Here is a 25,654-nt window from a genome sequence, read left to right as displayed (position 1 = left end):
CTCAAGTAGTAGAGAGCCAGCTTTGAGCAGTAAAGCCAAGCAAGATCCCAAGGCCCCAAGCTCAAGCTCCAACCAGTACTAGCACCAAACAACAACGACCACCACAATACCTGCAGCTGCAAAACCAAGAAAAAGCTGAGCAGGGCACAGTGGCCTAGCAGTTAAGAGAAAAGCGCTGTAGAATAAAAATCAGGCCCCTCTTTGGCTGACCGACCTCAGGTAGGCCCCTTGGCCTCTCTGAGAGGCTTGGAAGGATGAAACACACACACACACACACACACACACACACACACACACACACACACACACACACCCCACCCAGGACCTGGAGAGAGCTCAATATACAAGGGCACTGCTCAGGGGCCACCTTGTACCAGGTCCTGCTAGAGGCTCCCTCATTCTGCAAAGTAACTGGCCTGGCCTATTCTCCAATGCTTAAGTGGAAGCTATACACAGAAACCCTTGGGGGCTGCTCCAGATTGGAGGGCACAAAGGACACTGTACCCAGCAGCCGAGCTTGGATTTCCTTTTGCCTCTTAGAACAATTGGCAAAAATCCATGATGGCTGTAGGTTAGATAATGGTGTTGTTTCAACATCGGTGTCCTGATCCTAATTGTGTACATTGGTTATAAAAGAGAATTTCTTGTTTAAGGAAGGACGCATTGAGGTAGTGAAGGGGAAAGAGGCATTATGCCCACAACTTCTTCAAACAGTGCCGAAGGCGCTGGGCATGGAAGGCACACTTGTAATCCCAGCACAGGCAGGAGGATCACAGTTCCATGCCAGCCTGGAGAACTACACAACATGAGACTGTCTCAAAAAAAAAAAAAAAAAGAACCAGGCCCTGGTGGCTCAGGCAGGCTGAGATCTGAGGATCACGGAAGCTAGCCCAGGCAGACAAATCCAAGAGACTCCAAAAGTTGGAAGTGGAGCTCAAGTGGTTGGGCACCAGCCTTGAATGAAAAAATGAAAAGAAGAGCATGAGGCCCTAAGTTCAAGATCCAGTACTGTTTACACCTACACCCAAGCAAAAAAAAAAAAAAAAAAAACAACAAAACAGACCTATCTGGGAGTTCCTTTGTGGGCGGGGGAGGGGGGAGTGGGGGAGTAGAGAACAAGGGATTGATGAAGTCCACACTGTCTTGAGCTATTGAACTCCTTCTACTTTATTCTCTCAAGGACTGGGATTACAAGTGTGCACCATTATGCCCAGATGGAAACTACTTGCAGTTATAAAAATGAAAAATCTGTAATTATAGGGCTGGGAATATGGCTTAGCAATAGCGTGCTTGCCTTGCATGCATGAAGCCCTGGGTTTGATTCCTCAGCACCACATATATAGAAAAACCCAGAAGTGGCGCTGTGGCTCAAGTGTGGTAGAGTGTTAGCCTTGAGCAAAAAGAAGCCAGGGACAGTGCTCAGCCCTAAGTCCAAGCCCCAGGACTGGCAAAAAAAAAAAAAAATCTGTAATTATGGAAGATGAAAAGGGTGCAGAAATGCAGGGTCCTGGTCTCTGTCCCTGAAGCAGGCAGGCAGAGTACTTGGGGGCAGGCCTCCTTGAAAGTGACTGGCATCCAGGTTTTCCTGGAACCACCCTGGTCTCAGCACCAAACACACCCAGACTATCATCCCACAAAGTCCCTCTGCCCTGTGCATACCTGCTTCCAGGTAAACTTTATCCCACTGAACAACCCCAGGTCCAAAATCCTCCATAAGCTGAAACTTTGGTCTGTCTTGAGACCGGGGTATGTAGGTCATGATGGCTTGGAACCCAAGATCCTCCTGCCTCAACCTCCTACCCCAGTGCCGGGATTACAGGTGTGACCACCACTCCCACACCTGGCTTTGCGAAACCATTTTGATCACCTGCCTGATGCCACAACTGGGAAACCCCACACAAAACCTCATGGATGGGTCACAGTCCAGACAATTACAAAATTACCTTCTGGCTATGTGCAAAAGGTGAGTATGAAACAGAGTTTTCTATCTAGGCTTGAGGCCCATCCCAAGACATTCTATATATACCCCCAAAATCAGAGAAGAAGGAAAAAAAAAAAACCTCTGAAGTATTTTTGGGTTCAAGAATTTCAGACAGGCTCTACCCACCAGTCAATGAAAACTAGGTTTGAATCTCCAGCAGCCCAGGAGGGTCATGGAGGAGAGCCCCTTCAGCCCCAAGCAGGACTGGCACGAGTAGGGCAGCTGGGAACAGGACAAATCAGATCAATTCCCTGCCCAGAGGGAATTGGGCAGCCCATTGCCCACATGGCCACCGAGACCCTGTGGGAGGAATGCAGGCCCCCCCCAACTCCCTGACCAGGGCCTTGGGCAAATAGCCACCCTGCAGTTCAAACCTACCCAAGCCACACAAAGGCTGGGACTCATAGTGGAAGATGCTTGATTGTGGACAGGATACTTGGTGTCTGAGGAATGTGATCTACAGCATGATGTTGCCCAGCTGGCCCAGTAGTGAATGCCCAGTATCAAGCTCCTCTCAAGTCAGATGACTCCTAGGGGTCCTCCCCTGGGTTACCCCATCATAAAACTCATGGGCCCCTTCCTTCCTCAGCCCTCCACCCCCTGGTGCTAGGGTATAGGCCATTGGTTAGGCCCTAGCCTGGAAGGGCTCCCTGGAGAGAATGGGGTGTGCCAGCAGCTTTGAGCTCCATTCATGAAAGCTGGGGTGTCTGTGATCACAACAAGCGAGCATGAGCCACAAGCTGGTAAACACCCGGCGAGCGGACGCCACTCCTTGTAACTCCTGGCCACGTGGGGCCAGCTGTGAGTCAGGCTTTCTGGCCTTGGTCGCCTGCTTAATTTAGAGGGGTGGCAGCTGCCCACCCAAATTAGCCGCACCTGCGTGTCTCAGGCCTGCCACTTTGCTTCTTTGGATCAGCAAGTCAGCCGAGGGAGGACAGAGAGGAAAGAGAAGGACCAACGTGAGCCAAGTAGATTAGAGGCCCAGGATATTATTTCCATGAGATTACGGAAATACCACAATGACACGGCCCACATTGTACAACTCATATGTGCTAATAAAGATGTGAGGGGGAGAAAAAAGCAAGTTAGCACACCACCATGAGGCTGTTTTCTTGTCTGACTGCTTTTAAACTACTCAAGTCCAAACAGCAGAAACCATAGTGAAGCCTGGCTCCCCTCTCCTCCCTCCCCTTCCACCCCTCTGAGACCATCATTGTCATTAGGGCTGGTGGGGTCTTTTCCAAAATATCCTCATTTATAAGCTCATACTGAAAGCTATCTCCTGACCCCACACATAGGAGTCCAGTACTCATTGTTTCCTGCTTGGTTTCTGCACTTAACTCACTCCGGAAGCTCCTGGTATCACATGGCCTTGCCCAGCTCCAACCCTCCCCCCCCCCCCCCCGCCGTGGTGCCCACCAACCCAGTTCAGCTGATTATTTCCAGTCCAAGAATGGCCTTACACCAGGCTCCACACACACTTACAAGCAGAAGGGATTTGCAGAAACAGTATGACTAGCAGTCATTTTTCTCAGTGTTATAGATTTATTTTGGTGCTAGGGATCAAAGCCAGGACCTCATGCTTGCTAAGCGTAGTTCCCAACTTCTGTATTAATCCTTTTTAAATTACAGGTAAAACCCACTTCCCCTGTGAGAATCTAATGAAAAGAAAAATCCAACAGTCATTTAATTTGCATTTGATGGCTAGATGGAGGCTCAGGGTTTACATTAAGAATCTTGGGCCATAGTGGCAAGAGTGCTTGCCTCGTATACATGAGGCCCTGGGTTCGATTCCTCAGCACCACATATACAGAAAATGGCCAGAAGTGGCGCTGTGGCTCAAGTGGCAGAGTGCTAGCCTTGAGCAAAAAAGAAGTCAGGGACAGTGCTCAGGTCCTGAGTTCACGGCCTAGGACTGGCCAAAAAAAAAAAAATCTTGGGCCAAGCGCTGGTGGCTCACACCTGTAATCCTAGTTGCTCAGGATGCTGAAATCTGAGGATCCTGGTTCAAAGTCAGCCTGGGCAGGAAAGTCCATGAGATCCTTATCTTCAATTAATCACCAGAAAACCAGAAGTGGCACTGTGGCTCAAAGTGGGAGAGCACTAGCCTTGAGCAAAAGAGCTCAGGGACGGCGCCCATGCTGAATTCAAGCCCAGGAGCTGGTGGCTCCTGCCTGTAATCCTAGCTACTTTCTCAGGAGCCTGAGATCTGAGGACCAAGGTTCAAAGCCAGCCTGGGCAAGAAAATCTATGAGCCTCACCTCCAATTAGCCACCAAAAAGCCACAAGTAAAGCTGTGGTTCAAGTGGTAGGAGCACCAGCCTTGAGTGGAAAAGCTAAGGGACAGCTCCTAGGTTCTGAGTTCAGGCCCCAAGACGGGCACATACTCCCGACACATACACAAAGGAACAGGGGACAACAATACATACAGGAAAGTCTCATCCAACTCTCACTTGGGGATGGGGAGGCATGTTTCTGTGTGCTCATCACACAGGACGCCACCCTCTTGTTCTGCCAGCAGACGGGAACTCAGCTCCTGAGTCAGCATTTGCATTACCCTCTCTGCCCGAACACCTACCCGTCATCTACGCCATGCACCCCAGCCTCCAGCTCCCAGGATGGGGCTGTCCCTCAAGGCGCGCCACCCGGTCCGGAGGTGTGGAGCCCTGGGGTTTACCTTAGACCCTGACAACAGCTGCTCTCTCAGACCATGAAACCAGATGCCTCAGGGAGGAAGGCTCTGGAGCTCACACCCTCAGCCAGGCATTAATATTTGATGATAAGGACTCGGGTCACCTCAGGAAAGTCACTTCAGGAACGCGCCGCATGGCAAACAGCTCCAGTCCAGAGTTCCCAGGACAGCCTAGAGGAAGCCATGATGTGAAGAGCCTGGTGGGGGTGGGACCCCCGCAGCCACCTTTGGCCGCATCTTGGTGTCCAGCAGGCTGCATGTTTGTGGGTGCAGCCCACTCTGGAGATCTGGCAAGAGTGGAGGCTCAAGGGTCAAGGACCCTGGCTACTACCTGCTGGGCAGACAGCCAGGTGCTCAAGCAAAGGGCCACCTGTGCCTTGGACAGCATAGCTGTCAAAGGCAGATACGGATATCTGTTACCCCTGTCCTGTCTCCTTCCTTTCCTTCTATATTCCTGGGGCTCCATCTTTCTCCTCCAGACTCCTGAACTGTCTGGACCCATCCTGTGACCTCACACACACTCCAGGACCCCCTGTAGACAGCAACATCTGAAGCTTTAGCCATCACAAGGCCCTGAGTGGCCAGAAATTCCCCTGAGCTCCAGCCCTTCCAGTGGGTGGAGCTCAGATCTCCCCCACCTCAGAGAGGAAGGGACTGAGGGTGGCCGTTCCTGGAACCTCTGCCAGCTCCTAAAGCTGCTGTCATTTTCCCACTTGGAATTTGTGCTAAGAAAGGAAGGAGGGAGGGAAGGATCCAGGAGAGGGTGAATATGGCCAAAATATTTTTTGTGCCTGTATAAAAATGAAACAGTGAAGCTAGACCTAAACGTCATACTTAGTCACATTATATATGCATATATATATACATATACATACACACATATGCATAGAACATGAGAGAAAGGAGGGAGGGGAAAAGTTGGAAAGTGAAAAATCCAAATGCATCACAAATGGTATGTTGACAGCATAAGGAACCCCAGGGAAAGCGCAGGGAAGGTGAAATCAAGAGGGGCTTCCTGTGAGCAAAATATTACACACTTCTCTGAAATACCATGGTGAAACTCTTTGGTACAATTAATGCATGCGCGTGCACGCGCGCGCGCACACACACACACAAGGCAGCTGGGCGCTGGTGGCTCATGCCTGTAATCCTGGCTACTCAGGAGGCTGACATCTGAAGATCATGGTTCCAAGCCAGACCAGGCAGGAGAGTTCATGAGACTTAGCTCCAATTAACCACCAGAAAACCAGAAGTGGAGCTGTGGCTCTAAGTGATAGAGCGCTAACCTTAAGCATAAGAAGCTCAGGGACAGAGCTGGTACAAAATAAAGGTCTACTCTAAGAAAAACAAATTGGTTTGGAGAAGGAGGATGAGGGAGCATGGTGGAGGCATGGATTCACGTAAGGTCTGTGGTGTGTATATGGACACGTCAAAATAACTACGAATCAACATTAAAATGTGGGGGGCCAAGAAAAAGCAAACAGGCCGTGCACTGCACCCCAGACACTGAGTCACTCATGTTGACCCTCCCAGCAACACCCGAGTGACACAGGTGAGTAGCCTCAATTTCCAGGTGAGTAAGCATGCACAGAAAGGTCAAATACTGGCTCAGAGTCAACCACTAGTAAGGGGCAGGCCTGGGATCTGTCACCCAGGCAGTGTATTGCTTTGGGGGGTCTCCCTCAGGGCCATTCTTGGGACTCCTTGCCCTCACTGTGGTCACCTAGTATCACCTGTGTGAGGTTCAAGTGTGACTGGAGCATGAAGCTGCCTGCCCAGCAAGTCAGGACCAGAACTGAGACGGCCCCAGGGCCAATCCATTGTTCAAGCCCTTGCTGGGCACTGCACGTGGCCACCCACATGCGCACGTGGCCGTGAGAAAACAGAGCAGAGCGGGGAGGGCACTGTGGGAGGAGGGTAAAGGGAGGGAGGCTGGTGGCAAAAGTCTTGCCCCTGTCCTTGCCAAGGTCTGCTTGCCAAGGTCACCCTGAGGGTGGCACCCCGGAGAGACTGCTGGGCACACTTGAGTGATAGCCTGCTGGGGTTCCAGCCTGCCTGCAGGTCCAGGTGCTGCAAGGCAGGCAGGGAGGGTGGGCCTTGCTGACTCCCTGGCCTTAATACTTAGTGGTGCAGAGGTGGGAAACAGAGCTGGCAGCAGAAAGTGAGTTCCAGAGCATGTACCCTTTCTCTAGGTGCCCCCGCAAGCCCAGTCGTCCACGTATAGCCTGTCACCCCACAGAGGGCAGGGTCACCAGGGTCACAGGGGAGGCCTCACCACCATGGGCTCTCCTTTTATAGGTTAAAGTAGATGGATCACTTCACCCTTTTAACAGATGACAAAAGGCTTGAAAGAGTCAATTCAGCTGGCCCAGTAGTAGAGTACCTGCATAGCAGACAGGAGTCCCTGGGTTCAATTCCAGAGGTCAGGGGAGGGGAGTAGGGGACATCAACGACCACAAGGTAACCACGGTTCCAGTCTTTCCAGTAGGAACTATAGTCTTAGGCACAATGCCTAGAACTAGAATAGTTTTAAGAGCAAATGAAAATGTTTTTATTTGGCTAGGCATAGTGGCTCATGCCTGTAAGCCCAGCAATCAAGAGGCTAAAGCAGAAGGATCAAGGTCAGCCTGGGCTATGTAGCAAGAGAATGTTTGAGGTTCACTTAAATCAAAAGAGGAGCCAGGAGCAGGTGGCTCACGCCTGTAACCCCAGCTACTTAGGTGGCTAAGATCTGAGAGCTGGGGTTCAAAGCCAGCCTGGGCAGGAAAGTCAGTGAGCCTCTCATCATCAATTAACTGCCAAGAAAACTGGAAGTGGTGTTGTGGCTCAAAATGGTAGAGCACTAGCCTTGAGATAGAAAGCCAGGGACAGTGCTCAGGCCCTACATTCAAGCCCCGTGACTGGAAAAAAGAACAGACCTGGAAACATGGCTGAAATGGTATAGCACCAAGCAAAAAAGCTGAATTAACACAAGGCCTTAAGTATATAGATACAAAAAATACAATAGCCAGCTTCCAACATTGGACTTTGAAAGTCTAGATGGCATACCTAGACTTATTAGCTATACAGGAGGTGGAGATTAAACAACAACAACTTAAGACAACCCCCCACCCCCATCCCAACAAACAAGCTGGGCGTGGTGGTACACATCTGAAATCACAGTTACATGCTGCTAGAGGCAGAGGTGTTAGGATGTTGCTCGGAGGCTGGCTAGATCCAGGCAAAAAGCAGGAGACCCTATGTGAAGTCAGCTAAAGCAAAAGAAGCTGAGGGCATGGTTCAAGTGGCAGAGTGCCTGCCTAATGAGTTCCCATTCCAAAGAAAAAAATGGAAATCCAGATGGTCAGAGAAATTGGTTTTCAAGGCCCACAGACTTGGGTTTGATTTCCATTCTGCTGTTTAGTTGTGTGGCTTTAAAAGAAAGCTACTCAGCCTTGATTCTTTTTACCAAATGAGCAGGATAACCTTGAGCCCCATCATGTTATAGTGAAAGCAGGCCAAAATGAAGTGCTTTCCGTGTAAAAAAAAAAAAAAGGCATTACAATGCGTAAAAGCCAGAAGAATATTCATTTGTTTAGGAAAGAAAAAAAGTTAATCCTATCATCCCTAGGGCTTTGAGTAATTGGGCTTGCAGGAGACAAATGACAAATTTGGAGAGGCCACCAAGCCGTATAAACTGGGCCACACCTGGACTCGGCCTTTTTATCCCCCTAGGCCTTCTGGAGGACAGATGCGAAGGGAGGTAGTGATCTTGTGGATGAAAGGGAAGCTGGCCTCAATCAAGGCAGCAGAGCCGGAAAGGCAGTCAGCTCAGGTGACCTGAGCCACTCTTGAGCCTGGCAAGCCCGGGGTTACCCAATCCACCAACACAGAAACCACGAAACCAGCACAGAGCCGTGGACCGGGCACACCCCCGGGGCTCCGCAGGTGAGCCTGTCCTACCAGGAACCCCATCTGCCACCCCGAGGCGGAACCCTGCTCACTGGGAGCTTCTCCACGCGTCCCCAAGCGCGTGGCTGTGGCAGCCTCCTCCCACAACAGCACCCACCCACCCCGGCCACTCCACCCCCCAGCCGCACTCCGCAGACTGCACTGTGCGTGCGCGCCACCCAGGACAGTGCTGGCACCCGGTCCCCAGGGAGGCTCTTACAAACAGCACGCCCTGGACTTCCCTCCTGCCCCAGTGAAATCTTGGGGTGCCCTCCCCCATAAGTGAGCCACCAGTATCAACTAGATCCCACAGGGATTTGCGGGGGCGCGCGGGGGCGGGGGGGGGGGGAAGGTGTGAGGAACCAGGGTTTAGAAATAAAGTTAATGTTAACATCAGTGGTAATGTTAACATCAGTGGTGATTTAATTTGCTGAAGGTTATGGTTTCCTCTCAGCATACTAGCCTTTCCCCCCCAGTACAGGGGTTTAAACTCAGGCTTTCTTTCTAGGCTTGTGTTGGCTGATGCTTTACTGATTGAACGTGTCACACCTCCATCCCAGCTTTTTGCTGGTTATTTTGGAGATAGAGTATTGTGGATTTTTCTGCCTGGACTAGCTTTGAACCAAGAAGCCACAGGTCTCATCCTCCTCAGTAGCTAGGATTATAGTCATGAGCCACTGCTGCCTACCTCCTCCCCTTTTCCCCCTGCCTGAGGGGCTTGAATTCAGTGCCTGGGCTCTGTCGCTGAGCTCTCTTACTCAGGCTAGTGCTCTACCACTTTGAACCACAGCTCCACTTCTGCTTTTGAGTGGTTAAATGGGTTAAAGAGTCTCTCAGGGACTTTTTCTGCCCAGGCTGGCTTTGAGCAGTGATTCTCAGAGCTCAGCCTCCTGAGTAGCTAGGATTACAGGTGTGAGGCACCAGCACTTAGCCTTCTGTGGTTATTTTTAAGTTAGGACCTCACTTCCTGTCTAGTCCAGCCTGGACCTCAATCCCTCCTAGTTATATTTCACGCCATAGCTGGGATGCCAGGCAAGAACCCACCATCCCCAGCTTTTACTGTTGAAATAGAGTCTTGTAAACTTTTTTGGCCTGGGCCGGTTGAGAATTGTAATCCTCCAAATCTCTCTCTTGAGTAACCAAAATCATAGGCATGAGCTACAAGAATGCCCACTCTCCCTGGAATTCTTTTTTAACATTAAATGAAAATGATGATAAATGTAATGCATGTGATAATAGCACATTGGTGATTCAGTAGCATTTTCATCCCGATTTTTTTTTTTTTTTTTTTTTTTGGTGCTGGTACATGGGACTTGAATTTGATACCTAAGTACTGTCTGAGCATTTTCTACTCCAGGCTGATACTCTAGCATTTGAGCTACACCTCCACTTCCAGTTTTCTGCTGGGTAATTTGAGGTAAGCTCTTGTCTCACAGACTTCCCTTTCCTGGGCTGGCTTTGAACCATAATCCTCAGACCTCAGCTAGGATTATAAGTGTGAGCCACCAGTGCCCGTCTGATCCTTTTTCTAGAGTGCTAGAATCCTGAGAGGTCTGGAGAGAGACTCGTCAGGTGCACCCAGATGAGTGTCACCTATTGCCACCACCCGTTGGCTTATGCTACAAAGCAGTGATTCATTAGCCAGACTCTAGCTGTGGTTGGTGTCACTACTGCGGAGTTATTCCCCAGGGTTAGATCTGGGAGCTGGGGGAGATACAGGGGTATGACTGTCATCATCAGGAGGAAAAGCAATACAGTTTTCTCATGGCGTTCCTCTTTGCCAAGGCTGGCTGGCTCCCTGTGGGCTCCGCCCTGTGAGTAAGAAAGGCATCCTTCCTCGCTGGGACAGTCATGGGAGAGAGCCTGCCTCTGTCCCCAAGGGGTTTCAGGGCTCATCTGGGAGGAATTGTAACAGGTGACTTCATCCGGAAGAGAGAAAAGTGTTCTGTGCTGCCGGGGACCAAATCCAGCATAAGCCTGCTACCACTGAGCCACACCCCCACTCAGCTCTAAGCCTTCTTTTAATAGAAAAAATTAGACATGCGTGTTGGCAGGGGCGCGGGGGGGGGGGCGGTGTGTGTGTGCAGAAGCAGCCAGCTCATTTATCCACAGGGAGACAGGAATAAATGTTTGCCTACTACAGTATCTCCGCTTGTTCTGAAGGATGAAGCCCAGTGTTGATGGTTTGCACTGTAATTCTAGCTACTGAGGAGGCTGAGATCTGAGGATCACTGTCCCAAATCAGCCCAGGCAGGAAAAGTCTGTGAGACTCTTATCTCCAGTTAACCACAATAAGCCAGAAGTGGTGCTGTGGCTTAAGTGGTAGAGCACTACCCTTGAGCTGAAGAGCTCAGGGACAGCACCCAGACCCTGAGTTCAAGCCCTAGTACTGGTATGAAAAAAAGAAAAAAAAGAAAAAGAAAAAAAAGGAGCAAAGGACTGATGGTACACTGTAGTGGAAGAGTGCTGGCCCTGAGTTCCATCCCAGCACCAGCCAGAAAAAGCAGCAAAGACACCTTACAGAAACTTGAAGCTCATCCCTTCCATTCATGACAGTGTGCTTTTCTGCAGGAACTTCTTTTTTGTTTTTGGTTAGTCATGGGTCTTGAACTTGGGACCTGGGTGCTACCCCTGAGCATTGTTTGCTCAAGGCTAGCACTCTACCGATTTGAGCCACAGTTCTACTTCTCATTTTCTGGTGGTTAATTGGAGATAAGAGTCTCATGGACTTTCCTGCCTGGGCTGACTTTGAACTGAGATCCTCAGAGCTCAGCCTCCTGAGTCGCTAGGATTATAGGCGTGATCCACCAGTGCCTGGCTGGTCTGATTTTAATAAAGTACTAACATCTACGGAGTACTTAACTGATGCAGAATTGTCTGATGGTAAATTTAGTTATCACCCCACAAGGGAAGTAGTACTTTCTTTTTTTTTTTTGGCCATGCTAAGGATGGAAGCTGGGGCCTTGAACATTCAAGTCAAGTGCTCTATGCTGAGTCTTCCACACTCCCAGCCTGGGAAGCAGTTAAGTACTCTAATCAGCCCATTTCATACACAAGGACTCAAAGCCTTGTGCTTAACCACAGTCCGTGCAAGCCCAGGCTGTCCTTAGGCCCTTGCCCCTAACATCGTGAAGTCAGCCCAGGGCTGGGACCTGACCTTCAAGCTACTCCTCTGGGGAGCTCAGGACTGATACAGGAGGGGGATGAGCTGGAAGCAGCAGGCTAGCAGGAAGACCTCTGGCTCAAGAAGGCACAGAGCTTGCCCGAGGTTCAGAATAGAAACGATGGGAATTTGGGGAGCTCAGACTAATATCTCACTGTTGTCACCTCAAAGAGACACATGAAGCAAGCAAAAAAGCCTTCTCCTAGCTGGCCCCCAGCCCTTCAAAATTCCCCCTTGAGCAGGGAGCCAGTGGCTCACAGCTGTAATCCTAGCTCCTGGGGAGCCTGAGGTCTGAAGAAGATCACAGGGCTTGAAGCCAGCCTGGGTTTAAACAGGTTCGAGAGAGTCTGTCTCCAAAATAACCAGTAACAAAGGTGAACTGAAGGTGTGGCTCAGTGCTAGAAGCTAGCAAGACAGCCTTGTATTGAAAAAAAAAAAGCATCATGGGAGCCAGGCATGGTCATACCTATAGCTAGTTAGGTGGCAAGAATGCGACAATCAGTTCAAGGCCAGCCTGGGCAGCAAATTTCACGAGACCCCCCCCACCCCCCGCCCCTCAACCTATAGCCATAGTGCCTGCCATCCCAGCTGCATGGATGGCTGAAATTAGGAGGGTCACAGATCCAGGCCTGTCCAGGAAGAAAATCCAGGAGACTCCACCTCAATGGAGGGAAGCTGGACACACGATGTGGGTGTGCCTGTGATCCCAGGAGCAATGAGGAGCCTAAAGGAGGAGGATGGAGGCTCAGGCACACGTGAGATCCCCATCTCAAAATAAACCACCAGAAAAACAGGGCTGGAGCAAAAAGCCAGCCTAGCAAGCATGAGGCCCCAAGTTCAAACCCCAATACTATCCATATAGGAAAAAACAAAACACACCTCATCAGCTGTGATCATCTTTACACACAAACGTGAACAGTGGTGTGATTTTTTTTTTAAGTGACAAGAGTAGCAGCCGGTGTGAGCTGGGGTTGCCTAGCAACCACTTAATTGACATTTTTCATTTCCCCAGCCATTTGTTCTGGGCAGGTGGGGCAGGCATGTGTTCTCAGGACGTGTGAGAAGATGAGGGTGTCCCCGTTTCCCCCTGCCTGTGTTCCTCACTGGTACTGAGACCCTCGTGGGGGTGTTTGTCAGTGCACAGAGAAAGCCATGTCTGAGCATCGGCCATGAGCAGGGCCAGCTTCACCCAGGGCCTGGATGGGACGGTGGCTCAGTGCAGGGCCCCACAACAGTGGCCAGCCTACAGCCCCGTGACCCCTGCTGGGCTGTTCCACTCTGGTTTGTTGAGCCAAGTTATGTAGGGAGAGTTGAGGAAAACAGGGTGAAATGGCAGCGTCACATGACTTAAATCCATCAAAAATTCAGGAACCAAGCAAAGGAAGGGCTGACTTTATGGGACTGTAATCCCTCTGCACAAGTCCTTAACCACAACAAAAATGCATTTTTAAAAAAAAATGTAGGAACTCCCTTTATCTTCCCAACGTGCTTGTTTTTCTGCACTAGATCCCCCATGGCCAAAAGAAAAACAAAACAGGAGGAGACTCTCAGCGAGGGAACAGTTAGAACTTGGCTTTACCTGCCGGGGCAGATCTGAGCATCCCTGTGCCCTGGCAGTCCTGGTGTGGTCCTCAAGCCACGTGGTGTTGGACTACACACACAGCGTGCTAAACACAGCCCAGGGAGTTGCCGACACGGCTGTTTGGTTACAGCCCTGCCTGCGCTTGTCTGGCTCGGTGCATGTCTGTTACCAAGCAAACGTAGGTGAGACAGTGTTCAGAAAGCACAGAGCGGGGTGGGAAAATAGGACCTGTCAGCAAATCAGTTTTTGGCAGGGGCAGGAAACATTTCTAGGTGGAAAATATTGCTTTTGTGACTTCACTGTGAGGGAAAGAGCAGGCTGCACGTGGCTAAGTCCTGCAGCTTCTAAGTTCTCAAACACTAAACGCTCTGGAAAAGCCCGCCCAGGCTATGGGGCTTCATCATGGCTTGGCTTCACCCCATTTCTTCATGGACTTTGCTCTTAAAGTCACCACAAATCTCATTAAAAAAAAAAAAAGTCTATGGCATCTGTGTAAAAATTTTAAAAAGGCACCGTCATGGACAGATGCATTCACTGTGGTAAGAAGATGGCTTGGGTGAAAATGGCCCCTGGGAAGTGGGAGGTACAGGATTGGTGGGTCACACTGAACCTCTTCCTAAAATCTGAGTGCAGCAATGGTGGGGAGATATTATTTTAGGTGGTGGAAATCTTTCCCCTAATTTGTGTATGTATGTGTGTGGCCTTTCATAGGCTGGCACGTATGCTAACGTTCAGCTCTGAGTTGTATCTCCAGTTTTAAATTATTCAGGCTGCCCCCCCCCTTTTTTTTTTTTTTTGCTATGCAGCCCAGGCAGGATTCAGGCTTGAGATCCTCCTGCCTCAGCCTCCCCAATAGCTAGGATTACAGACATGTACTACTATGCCAGGTGTACTCCCTCAAAATATAAAATGTAAGACTTTCAAGAGAGCACATGTTGAAGTCATGCAAGGCTCTGGGTTCAAATGCCTATCAGCAAAATAATACTAAAAGCTATTTTGTTTGGTGTTTGGGGCAGTACAAGGTTTGAAATCAGAGCTTTATGCTTACTAGGTTGGCATTCTACCACGTAAGCCAGCTCTTTTTTGCTTAAGTTATTTAGATAGAATTTTCTATTTTTGCCAAAAAGAAAAATGTGTTTGGCCAGTTGTAGGGCTTGAACTCTGGGCCTGGACATTGTCCTTGGGCTCCTTCTTGCTCAAAGCTACTGCTCTCCCACTTGAGCCACAGGGCCACTTTTGACTTTTTCTGTGATTTATTGCAGGTAAGAATCTCATGGACTTTCTTGCCCAAGCTGGCTTCAAGCCATGATCCTCAGATCTCAGCCTCCTGAGTAGCTGGGATTACAGGTGTGAGCTACCAATAATGCCCAGCTTATTTTTGTTGATTTTTTACTGGAACCAGCCTGGAACTGTAACCCTCTTATCTATTCTTCCCAGGTAGCTGGGCTAGTGGGCGTGCATTTATACTTTGGACTTCTTGTTTGAAATGAGGTCTCATTAGCTTTGTGCCTGGGCTGGCCTCTCCTGACCTCCTTTTTCTAAGTAGCTGGATTTATAGTAGTGAGCTACCATGCCTGACCCTAAAATTTATTTGAAATGTCTCTTTTAACTGAAATACCCTCCCCCCAAAAAACCCAAAACAAAAACAAGCAAAATCCCTATGAGCTGGAGATTCATTTTATATTTCACTGAAATTTACCTTACAGAATTTCCTGTAACTTGAAAATGTCAGCATAGTGATGCACAGTATTGTCCAGTGCTTTATATTGGCACTTGAATACAGGACATGTCAGATCTACGCTCTAGACTCCTCCCAGTACAAGCGAACATTTCAATGCATATTTATGGGGTGCAGGAATCAATCAAACAGAGCTAGATAACCAACGTGTAAATAATTCATGCAATCTGGTAGAGCCAGGCTGCCATCACTCAAAACCTCACAGCCCACCCCCATCGCAGACTACCTTTTTTGTCCCCAAGAACAATAGCAAGACAATGTAACAAGAAGGCGAGAATTCAGTGTCACCATTTCTGTTCAATTACTGAGCCCTGCACTAATAACTTGGTATGTCAGCCCCCACCCTGGCCAGCTTTCCTTGCACGGCCCAGTGAAGGGGTGGACATGCCTCCCTGGTTAACAGACCGCCAGTGGATGTCCAGCAGACCGACTCTCCTTGCCCGAGACTGAGATCACGTAGGCAGCTGGGGCAGACAGAGCCTGCCTGCATCCCCCAATTGAGTCCCAGCTTCTCCAAATAGGTAGCCTGGAACTGCCACTGTGCGCTTCCAGTGTGTCAGCACTGATTTCAAACACCTGTTCAATCTCAAGCAAAACAAGAGCCAAGTGTTTCAGATAACAAGACTTAGAACCAACTCAACTTGATAGAGATTCAACCGTGGTCAGAGAGGGAAGCTTCAGTGCTCTTTTTAAGGGGAGGGACTGGGCTTGAATTTAGGACCTGGGTATTGTCCTCAAGCTTTTTTGTCAGTCATGAGGCGTGAACTCAGGGTAGGCGCTGTCCCTGAGCTTTTTGCTCAAGGCTAGTGACTTACCACTTTGAGCCACAGACCCACTTTGTTTTTTGGTAGTTAATTGGAGATAAGTCTCTCAGTCTTTCTTACCCAGGCTGGCTTCGAACTATGATCCTCAGATCTCAGCCTTTTGAGTAGCTAGGATTATAGGCGTGAGCCACCCAAGGCCTGGCTTCCCCAACCTTTTTGTTCAAGGCTGGTACTCAGCCACAGCTCCACTTTTGCCTTTTTGGTGTTGATTGGAGATAAGAGTCTCACAGACTTTCCTGCCTCAGTCTCTTGAGTAGCTAGGATCCCAGGCACGACCCTCCAGCACCTGGTGACTTTTTTTTTTTGCCAGTCCTGGGGACTGGACTCAGGGCCTGAGCACGGTCCCTGGCTTCTTTTTGCTCAAGGCTAGCACTCTACCATGAGCCACAGCACCACTTCTGGTCTTTTCTATATATGTGGTGCTGAGGAATCGAACCCAGGGCCTCATGTATGGGAGGCAAGCACTTTTACCACTAGGCCATATTCCCAGCCCCACCTGGTGACTACTGAACACTAATCAGCTGTGCATGCGGTCTAGGACTACAAATTCACAATGCTTCCCGTGACTACCTTTAGGTCCCCATCTCCCCAATGGGGAGCTGGGGTGAGCCAGGAGAACCTTCCTGCAGCCACTTCCCAGCAGGTGCCGCATAGGGACAGAGCCCTGGCTGGGCTGCGTTTGGAGCTCTCTCGCTCAGCTCTAGCCTGGGCCCTCACCCAATTCCCAGGTCTCTAGGCAAGCTTTGCTGTGGGACAGCCAAGACCCCAAGCTGTTTAGGAACCCAGAGTCCAATTGTCCATCTTTAACCGGTTGAAATCATGGCCCCCTCACCTGGGCCTGTGCTTATGTCTAGCTGCTGCCATCGTTAGGCTTACTGACGTGGTGAGATCCGATTACAAGTGGGCAGCCCACGGAGAGTCCTCCTCCCTCTGACCTCAGACCACCGTGCTCTGCTCTGCGCCCTCTCCTCGCAGAGGCGAATCTGAGGCTGGCTCTGCCACTTCCCAAGTTAACTGCCTCCTAAATAAACTTTTTCTATCACAAAACTCATCATTTCAGTGGTTGGCACCCTGGGCAGAGGGCAAATCAGGCCTGACTCAATTGCCAACGCTGGCACAGACTTCTAGAAGAACCTGAGGACTCATTAGAGACACCTGGTGCACCTCAGAGTTATAGCTGGGCAGTTAGCAAGAGTTTCCGAGTGTAGAAAATGCGAGAAATCTCAATACAGTATACTTCAGACAAGCTGGCAAGACTCAAAACACAATCTTCCACCTTGAGAACATTCTCCCCTTAGCTGGAGACCACACAACCCCTTTGGGTAATGTCGGCTCCTTACCTGTAGGTCAGGGCCTGGTAGCTCAGAGCCCAGGATGGGTCCTGGGGAAGGGGTCTGGAACCTGGAAGAAATATGGTCGGAGGGGCTAGGGCCCGACCAGCCCCAGCCAGGGGCCTCCTCTGGGTCTGTGGGGGGGTCTCTTTCGCAATCTCCCTTCCTTGAGCCCCAGCTGTTCCAGCTCAGCCACACCAGAGCTGGGACTACAAACATGATGCTCCAAGTCCGGCCGTCTCCTTCCTCCAGGACAACCCTCCAGTCTGGAGCCCCTAGCAGCCTGTGGCCTGGAATTTTCTGCTTGATTCCCCAATTTCTCTCTGGATCCAGATATGGCTGTGTTGAACAAGGCAAGCATTCAGTCTTTAGCCCAGCAATTAAAAATCTTTGGGGAGACTGGCTCTCCACTACCCCCCCCCCCACTTCCACAGAATGACACGGGTCACTAGCAAGGGTCTGAAGACGTGACTCGAGGGTACTTTGCTAGCACGTACCATGCAGCTTTGAGGAGAATCAGAAGTGTCACAACAGGAGGCAGAAATAGCAAAGGGCTCCTGGATTCCAAGTGGGAAATTAAAGCATCTAAAACCTCACTCTGTAGCTCTCAATCCTCTGGCCTCAGGTTCCTGAGTGCTCAGATTACAAGCATGTGCTACCACGCCCGGCATCCTGTCATTCACAATCCCACGGACTCTGCCTTCAAGTGCAATCCAGAATCTGTCTACTCTTACCGCCTCCCACCGTTTGTGTGGACTTTTGTAACACAGTGGAACCATTTCTTACCTCAGCAGCCAGGGTGACATTGTTCAAATTGAAGTCAATTCCCATCGCTCTCCAGGTCAGAGTCCTCACCCCATGAGACAAACACCAGGGGCCCCACTGTGTTCCTGGGCAATACTTGTGATGCAGTACCCCCACCACCCAGAGGTCCGGGGACCCTCGGAGAGCAGTCCCCCAGCGGCAAGGGGACCCTGCAGCCTTCCAGCGGCCTCTGGCACAAACGGCCTTCTAGCTTTTAAAGGCAAAGACTAAATGCTGAAAGCCAGCTGCAAGCTGCATGTACTAGACTGAGCATGCCCAGGGAAACCAACCTGCCCACCTGAGCCCCTGGGGGCCGTGCTGTGCAGCCCACAAGGTGCAGGCTCTCTGGTCAAGCCCTTCCCTTGCTGGACCAGGCAGCCCAGCCCCTTCCCCCCCCTTCCCCCCTCGCCCCCACACACAATCTGGTTGTTCATTAGAAATGAGCAGAGCAGATGAGAAATGTCACCCGCACGGGGACTTCAGAGCTGGGTCCGCAGTCCATGTTGGCTCCACTCCACTTTTTCTTATTGTTGTTGTTTGTTTCTTTATGCTGGTCCTGGGGCTTGAACTTTGGGCCAGGTGCTCTCCCTGAGCTTTTGCACTCAAGGCCCATGCTCTACCATTTGAGCCATGGCTCCACTTCTGGCTTTTGGGGTGGTTAGAGAGAAGAATCTCACAGACTTTCCTACCTTTTGGGGTGGCTTTTAATCATGATCCTGAGTAGCTAGGATTACAGGTGTGAGCCACCTGTGCTTAGCTAAGAATTTATTTGGGGCACTAGTGATAGACCCTTGGCCTCCAGCATGCATTCTACTACTGTGCTACCACCCTAATCTACAGAAGTTGTGTTTTTAGATTTAAGTTTAGATGCCTGAAGAGTCCTTTGCAAAACAATTTAAAAATACTCGGAGCAATTACAGTTGGGACATCTTGGCTGTTAACTAGGAAATGGGAAGCCAAGGTTTTGTTAGGAAGTCATCATTTCCTGTCTAGCTGCCTGGAAACTGTCATACATTTCGGGGAGTCAGTTAACATTCCCAGTGCATTTCACCCAGATGGGGACCCATGTGTTTCTGATGCCCTGGGGACACCCAAGCTGGGGCGGCATTGTTTTTCAGTGCTTGTTTCTTTTGCATAAAGCCGGAAGGGGACCAGCTTCAAGGTGCCTGATGTATTAGAGCACCTGCTTAGCATGTGCAAGGTTCTGGGCTTGGTCCCCAGCCCCTTTTACCTCTCTAGAAAGAGCCACCTTAGGAAGCGCATTTCCAATTCTATGTGGAAACCACGGAGCTGTCTTGCTTGCTGAACAAAAGGCCTAAGGATGGCCGCTTTTTATTTCTTTCAGCACTGGAATTTGAACCCAGGACCTTGCACTTACTAGACAGGAGTCCTACTGCCGAGCCCCACCCCATGGCCTTGCGTTTTTATGTTTACATGGTGCTGGGCATCAAATCTCTGTCCTCACACATGCTAAATGTAGACTTTTGCCCTGAAGCCACACCACTTTAATCAGTTTTTAATAATGAAGTCTCAGATTTTTGTGATCCCTTGGGCCTGGAACTACAGTCCTCTGTATCTTAGCTTCCTAAGCAGCTAGGATGATAGGCATGAGCCACTGGCTCCTGGCTCTGCATGGTATTTTTAACCATTAGATTAGGCAGCTGAAAAGAAAAAGTGTAGAGGTTTAGACTCACCTTTTCAAGGTGGTGCAGATTGTGTTAGAAAAAGCAAATCTGGCAACTCCAGATGCCCTCCAGCATGTGACCTTCAAGTTTGTTTTGTGTCCAAGGTGGAAAATATTCATGGGGAAATAAAAGCCCATGGCTTTGGTAGGGAATTTCTAGGATGATTTACATTCCTGTCTCTTCTCCTGCTCTACTAAACATGAATCCTGGGATTGAGTGTTCTTCCCGCCCGTGTCAGGCTAAGTAACTCATTCCTGTCCACTGTCTAAGCAGAAACCAACAGGGTTCGGCCACGGGACATCAGGGCTCGGCCACGGGGCCAAGGTGAGCATGGCAGGCTTGGACCTGCAGCTCTGTGACCGCAGTGTTGGGGTGAGTTGTACAGCAGCAAAGCAACGAAGCCCAGATTCCATAGGCCAACATATGCCCTACACGCTGGTTTAACTGAGATCAATTTCCTTCTAGAATCTAGGTGATGGTTCATTGAGATACACTGCAGGTGTGTGTGTGTGTGTGTGTGTGTGTGTGTGTATTCACTTTATCCGTACAGGATTAATTATTTTGAACTTCTTATTAAGAGCTCGGTGTGTGCAAGGCGGCGTGGGTCTGGAAATCGGAGTCAGTGAGGTCCAAATGGGCGTTAGCGCCCTCTATAGGTTAGAAACAGAAAGATGGAGAGATAGGGACTGTGGGAACAAAAGGCTGGAGTGGCTGCGTTCACATCAGAGTAACTAGCTCAGCAAGGGATGAAGGGAGATGTTATGTAATGTCCCATGAGAGAAAACTTTGTCCTGTGACCTGCCCTGGGCAAACTCAGCAGCCACCCTCATCAACTCCCATGTCAAGCCATCCATCAGAGAGAGTCTCAGGCCCTTTCCTATCCAGTCCCCCTCCCTGGGGGTGATGGAACTTCTACATCAGCTCTTAGTTGATGTCAAGATCACTGATTTGGGAGGCCACACAATCGGGCCACGTTGTTAAGTTTCCCCCTAGCTTGCTGGTAGATCATGCTGTGCTAGCTGCTTGTGACAATACCACCCAAGGTACTTTTCAAGGACTCAAAGGTCACGCTGGCTGAGAGTCTTTTGCCTGGGGCCTGCAGAGGTCTGATGGCAACTGGGATGGAAGAGAAGGCCTGGGCCAGCCCTAACTCTGTATTGTGTGTCTTCCCTGCTGCCTAAACCCTGAGGTTAGAGTGTGTTACTCAGCAACACACATAGACACACGTTGATCACTGGGGAAACGTTCTGACCAATACTATAATAGGGTGGAATCAACCTAGATTTGTGCAGTTGCTTTCCCAGCCTTGGAGGCGGACATCACACATACTGGGATACCATGATTGGAAGAGGGGAAAGGAAGAGACACCTGACTGAGGTCCTGGAAGGTCTCCACCCATTACCAGAAGACATGCATATTCCTCCCTCTTATTAGCCAATTTCTCCTCCTCGTGATCCCTAGCCTAATAAGATACAAGGTGATTTATGAGCACTACTCCCTCTTCTCCATTGCCCGGCTACTAGTCTTTTTTTTTTTTTTTTTGTCAGTCAAGGGGCTTGAACTCAGGGCACTGTCTCAGAACTTTTTCACTCCAGGCTAGCACTCTATCACTTCGAGCCGTAGCACCACTTCCGGTTTTCTGGTAATTAACTGGAGATAAGTGTCTCATGGACTTTTCCTGCCCCAACTGGATACAAACTATGATCCTCAGATCTCAGCCTCCTGAGTAGCTAGGATCCTAGGTGTGAGCTACCAGTGTATGGCTAGTAAAGTCTTACCTTATTCCCTAAGACTCTACTCTCTCTGACTCTAGTGATAGAATACCTACTTAGCAGTTTTGAGGCCCAGAGTTCAAACTCCAGTACCACTAAGGAAGAATAGCAGAAAGAGGCCTATTATAACACCTATGAACTGCTCCCAGAAAATGTAAATGTACACCATAATGGACCATGTTATCTTTTTTTATTGGGACTTCTTCCCCCCCCCCCCCGCTTTTTTTTGACACAAGGTCCTACTATAGAGCCAGCCTAGCCTCTAACTCTCCATCCTCCAGCCTCTGTCTCTATGCTTAGCTAATGTTGTCTTTTGCCAGGTCTTTTTTTTGCTCTAGGTTGTATAATTTTGGGTCATTGACTTTCTTTACCTCAGTAATTCACAGGCATGCCTTTAAAAAAAAAAATCCTTCCTGTCCTTTAACAAACTAAAATGGAAACACATAGCTGAATTTTCAAAACAAACTTGACTTCCATGTGTGTCAAGACAAATGCAGAGAAAAATATTGTACAGACACATGCTTTGGCTTTATGACAAAGAAGGTAAAGAAAGGTTGGAGGTGTGGCTCAAGTGGTAAAGCACTTGACTCGCAAGGGCAAGGATATAAATTCAAATTCCAGTACTACCACCAAAAAAGAAGTTAAATAAAATGATATGTTTGCTTTGCACTCTTTTGTGCCTTAATATATGGGACTGTAGGGTTCCATTCACCTTATTTCAGAGCAGTTGCTATTCTGAGGCAATTAGAGTTGATTTATTGTCTATGCCTGTCTCACGACTTTATACTATCAGGAAACAAGGGTGATATTTTCCCTGACTCCCAAAGGCAGACATAAAGCCCTTCCAGAAATGTCTGCACTAAAAACACTTGCTTCCTACAAACTAAAAATAGATAGTTGACTGATGTATGCACTCGGCTTAAGTATTTTTTTTTCTTGCTTCTGCTTCCACATTTAATCTGCCTTGTTCACCACCCTTCTCCAAAGATGTGTGTAACACCACCCAAGTGGCTGTATTTCTACCTACAGAGAGGGCTAGGGTGTGGCTCAGCCAACACCCAAAAGCACAACCCAAAACAAGCCAGGTGCTCGTGGCTCACGCCTGTAATCCTAGCTACTCAGGAGGCTAAAATCAGAGGCTCTGGGTTCTTATCGCCAGAAACCAGCAAAAAAAAAAAAAAGCTGGAAGTGTGGCTCAAGTGGTAGAGCACCAGCCTTGAGTGAAAAAGCTAAGCAAGATCTTGAAACCATGAGTTCAAGCTCCAGAACACACACACACACACACACACACACACACACACACACACACACACACACACTTCGTTCATAAAATTCTCTTCCTATTCCCTGAAGTAATTCTACACTTACACTGGGGAAGGGAGAGCAAATGTTCAGTGCTTTAGCCACCTAAGTGCTAGGATTACAGGTGTGCACTCCCCACTGGGCTCAGGTGACCCACTCTTAATCCCTGCTAGGGAGCTATGGGAAGGCAGAGTGTGGCTTCACAAGCCAAGCTGGACTCCCAAATGAAATCGTTTACATATTTCCATGCGTCCCCACTCACTCTTATGGCCTGTCCTTCCCCCCCCCCCAATCACTGTGAACACAGAGATGATTTCTCTCTCTCATAAATCAAATGCAGCTGACCAGGGCAAGCATTCTGGAAGTTTCCCAGGAGACGCTCTAGGCAGCTGGAAGGACAGCCCGGCGGCTGGGCGTTCCCAGGGAATGCAGATCAAGTGCTGTGCACAGTGGAATCCAGGAGGGCAGAGGGTGTGTGTGACTAAAATAGCTCTCCCAGCAGGTAAAATATTTTCAAGCTCTGGGAGTTGAGTACCGATCAGCAGTGTGCAGACCCCATCAGGAAATCAGCATGGGCTTCTGGGAACAACCCGGCAGCTAGGGCGGAGGACAGAAGGGGGCCTTCCTCTCTGCCACCCAGAAGCTCCAGGATTGGTCCATCTTACAGCCTCTTCTTCCTGTCCTCCAACCTCAGAATCGAGAAATGGAGCTGCTGGGCACCCATGCATGGTTCATGCCTGTAACCCTAGCTACCGAGGAGGTTGAGATCTGAGAATTGCAGTTTGAAGCCAGCCTAGGCAAGAAAGTCTGTGAGACTCTTAGCCTCAATGAACCACCAGAAAATGGGAAGTGGACCTGTGGCTCAAAGTGGTAGAGTGCTAGTCTTGAGCAAAGGAGCTCAGGGATGGCACCCAGGCTCCGAATTCAAGCCCCATAACTGGAAAACAAAACAAAACAAAACAAAAAAGGGCTTTTAAAATGACCCTCAAACACCCCAAGGATCCAGACTTTACTGTACCCCTTTTGAATCACAGCCCCCCAGATTCACTGGATATACAACCCACTCAGGGTACAGAACTTTAAATCTGCTAATCCAGATTAGCAGCACAATTGTAGTAATAATAAAGTGTAATGAATGCATTAGCCAACCACAGGGAAATGGGGTGCCTCTGCATTGAGAAATTCTTCAAAAGACAACATTCTCCATGGAAAGGACCCCCACTTCTTGGGCTTTCCCAGAGCAGCCCCTTCTCTCCTGACATAAAGGCAGCCACCAGTAAGGCCACTTTGAGCTGCCTTTGTGACAGTGGACCCAGAAGAAGGCCACAGTAGGGGTGAGAATGGGAAGAACGAGCTCTGGTGGAAACAGGATTTTGACCATTGAAAGGAAAAATGCCAGTAGTGGGTCCCCCAGAAAGGAGGGGTGCACAAGGACATGAAGGAGGGGCCTAGCTCTCCCTAGCCCACAGCCAGGGAAAGGAGCCTTTTTTTCTGTGGTCCCTCTTAGTCCAGAGGGCCTGGCTCTAAAGGGGGCATTTAGAATGCTATTATGCTGCATTTAAAAAGGAAATTTTAAAACTTTTATCTAAGGGGATATAGCGCATCGAATTAAAATTTCTTCCCTTCAATGCCTTATAAGTAATTCAGGCTGTAGAGTTGCAAGAACTCTCAAAGGCCATTATGCACAACGCCAGTCTCTGTGTCCCAGAGAAGCCGGTGGATTCGGAAATCTCTCTTCAGGGTGCACCCAACATCACCACACAACCACCCCTGCACTCCGACCCAGATCAGGCCCTCACCTCGTGCTGCTCCGCCACCCCAGTTTCCAATTTGTGCTTGTCGTGGTCTCTGGGCCTCCATGAGGCTGCCTTCCCGAGGAGCGTCTCCACCCAGGCCATTCGGAGTCGTCTTCCTTCCTGGGTGGCCCCAGGACCTTCTGACTAAAGTCCACAGTCCGGGGACTCCTTCTCAGGACTCCCTCCCCTCCCCCTGCCTTCGTGTGTTCAGTAAACAGCTGCTTCTGGACAGCAAAGCACAGCTTCTTAACAGATAATGGGGAAGAAAAGGAGAGGAGCGCTCTCTGGGACCCTGGCAGTTACCTCTTTTTCCCTAGGTTTCTGTTGCCCATTTGTAAAACCAAGTTCCATCCAGTGAGCCTCCCTCCAGCCTGCTTGGCTCTGGGCCACTGCTTCCCAGTCTCCTTCTGTGATAACCCGAGTTTTAGTGCCACCTAGTGGTCAACTGCACGCACAGCAAGAAGGTCCACCAGGCAGGGGGTGGCAGGGGAGGGACGGGGAGCCAGGTGCTCTTCCATTTTGAGACAGCCAAAAATTGCAAAGATGGAGGGAAATTGGAGAGGGGGGCAACTCTTTGTCCTGGTGAGAGAGTGACCGACTAACTTCGACCACGTGAGTGGTACATGATGAGGTCACAGAAAGATGCCTGGGCACCAAGATCCTCTTCCTCTTTTACCAGTGTACCCCCTGTGACTTTAATGAAACTATTTCCTTAGGAAGAAATGCACTTTTTACATTCTAGACGGAGTTGTCAGCGAGCCACGCTCCCAGCCCAGGAAGCATACTTTCCAAGTATCTCTAATTTAGTCACTACAAATTAAGACCATTTCTGATACATATTGCTATCTACCCCAGTGCTCATGTACAAGCTTTATGATTTTTTTTTTCTTTGAGACAAGGTTTCTCTACATAGCCCATGCCATCCTCAAACTCTTGATTCTTAGCCTCCTGTGTGCTGGGATTATGGGCATGCACTATCATACCCAGCTCTGCATTACTCATACAGCCTACTGAACAAATAAATAAATTTAAACCCAGACGATTTACTGAACAT

General features: G+C 49.4%; 1 protein-coding gene across 5 annotated transcripts in view; it reads right to left on the bottom strand.

Moving 5' to 3' along the window:
* Positions 1-24,845, bottom strand: part of Kifc3 (kinesin family member C3) — a 71,070-nt gene extending 46,225 nt beyond the window's left edge. Inside the window, exon 1 of one of the 5 annotated variants that reach the window (XM_048355488.1) lies at positions 24,604-24,845. In XM_048355488.1, coding sequence (XP_048211445.1) covers positions 24,604-24,702 — 99 coding nt within the window. In that variant the 5' untranslated portion in view covers positions 24,703-24,845. Of the gene's footprint in view, positions 1-24,389 lie in introns of all 5 variants that reach the window. The other 4 variants (XM_048355490.1, XM_048355489.1, XM_048355492.1 and 1 more) reach the window with 4 other exon arrangements.
* Positions 24,846-25,654: the final 809 nt, after the last annotated feature.

Source organism: Perognathus longimembris, chromosome 10 (genome assembly GCF_023159225.1).
Source record: "Perognathus longimembris pacificus isolate PPM17 chromosome 10, ASM2315922v1, whole genome shotgun sequence".
Classification (NCBI taxonomy): Eukaryota; Metazoa; Chordata; class Mammalia; order Rodentia; family Heteromyidae; genus Perognathus; species Perognathus longimembris.
The sequence above is the reverse complement of the archived record's forward strand: the minus strand, read 5'-3'. Positions and strand labels throughout refer to the sequence as shown.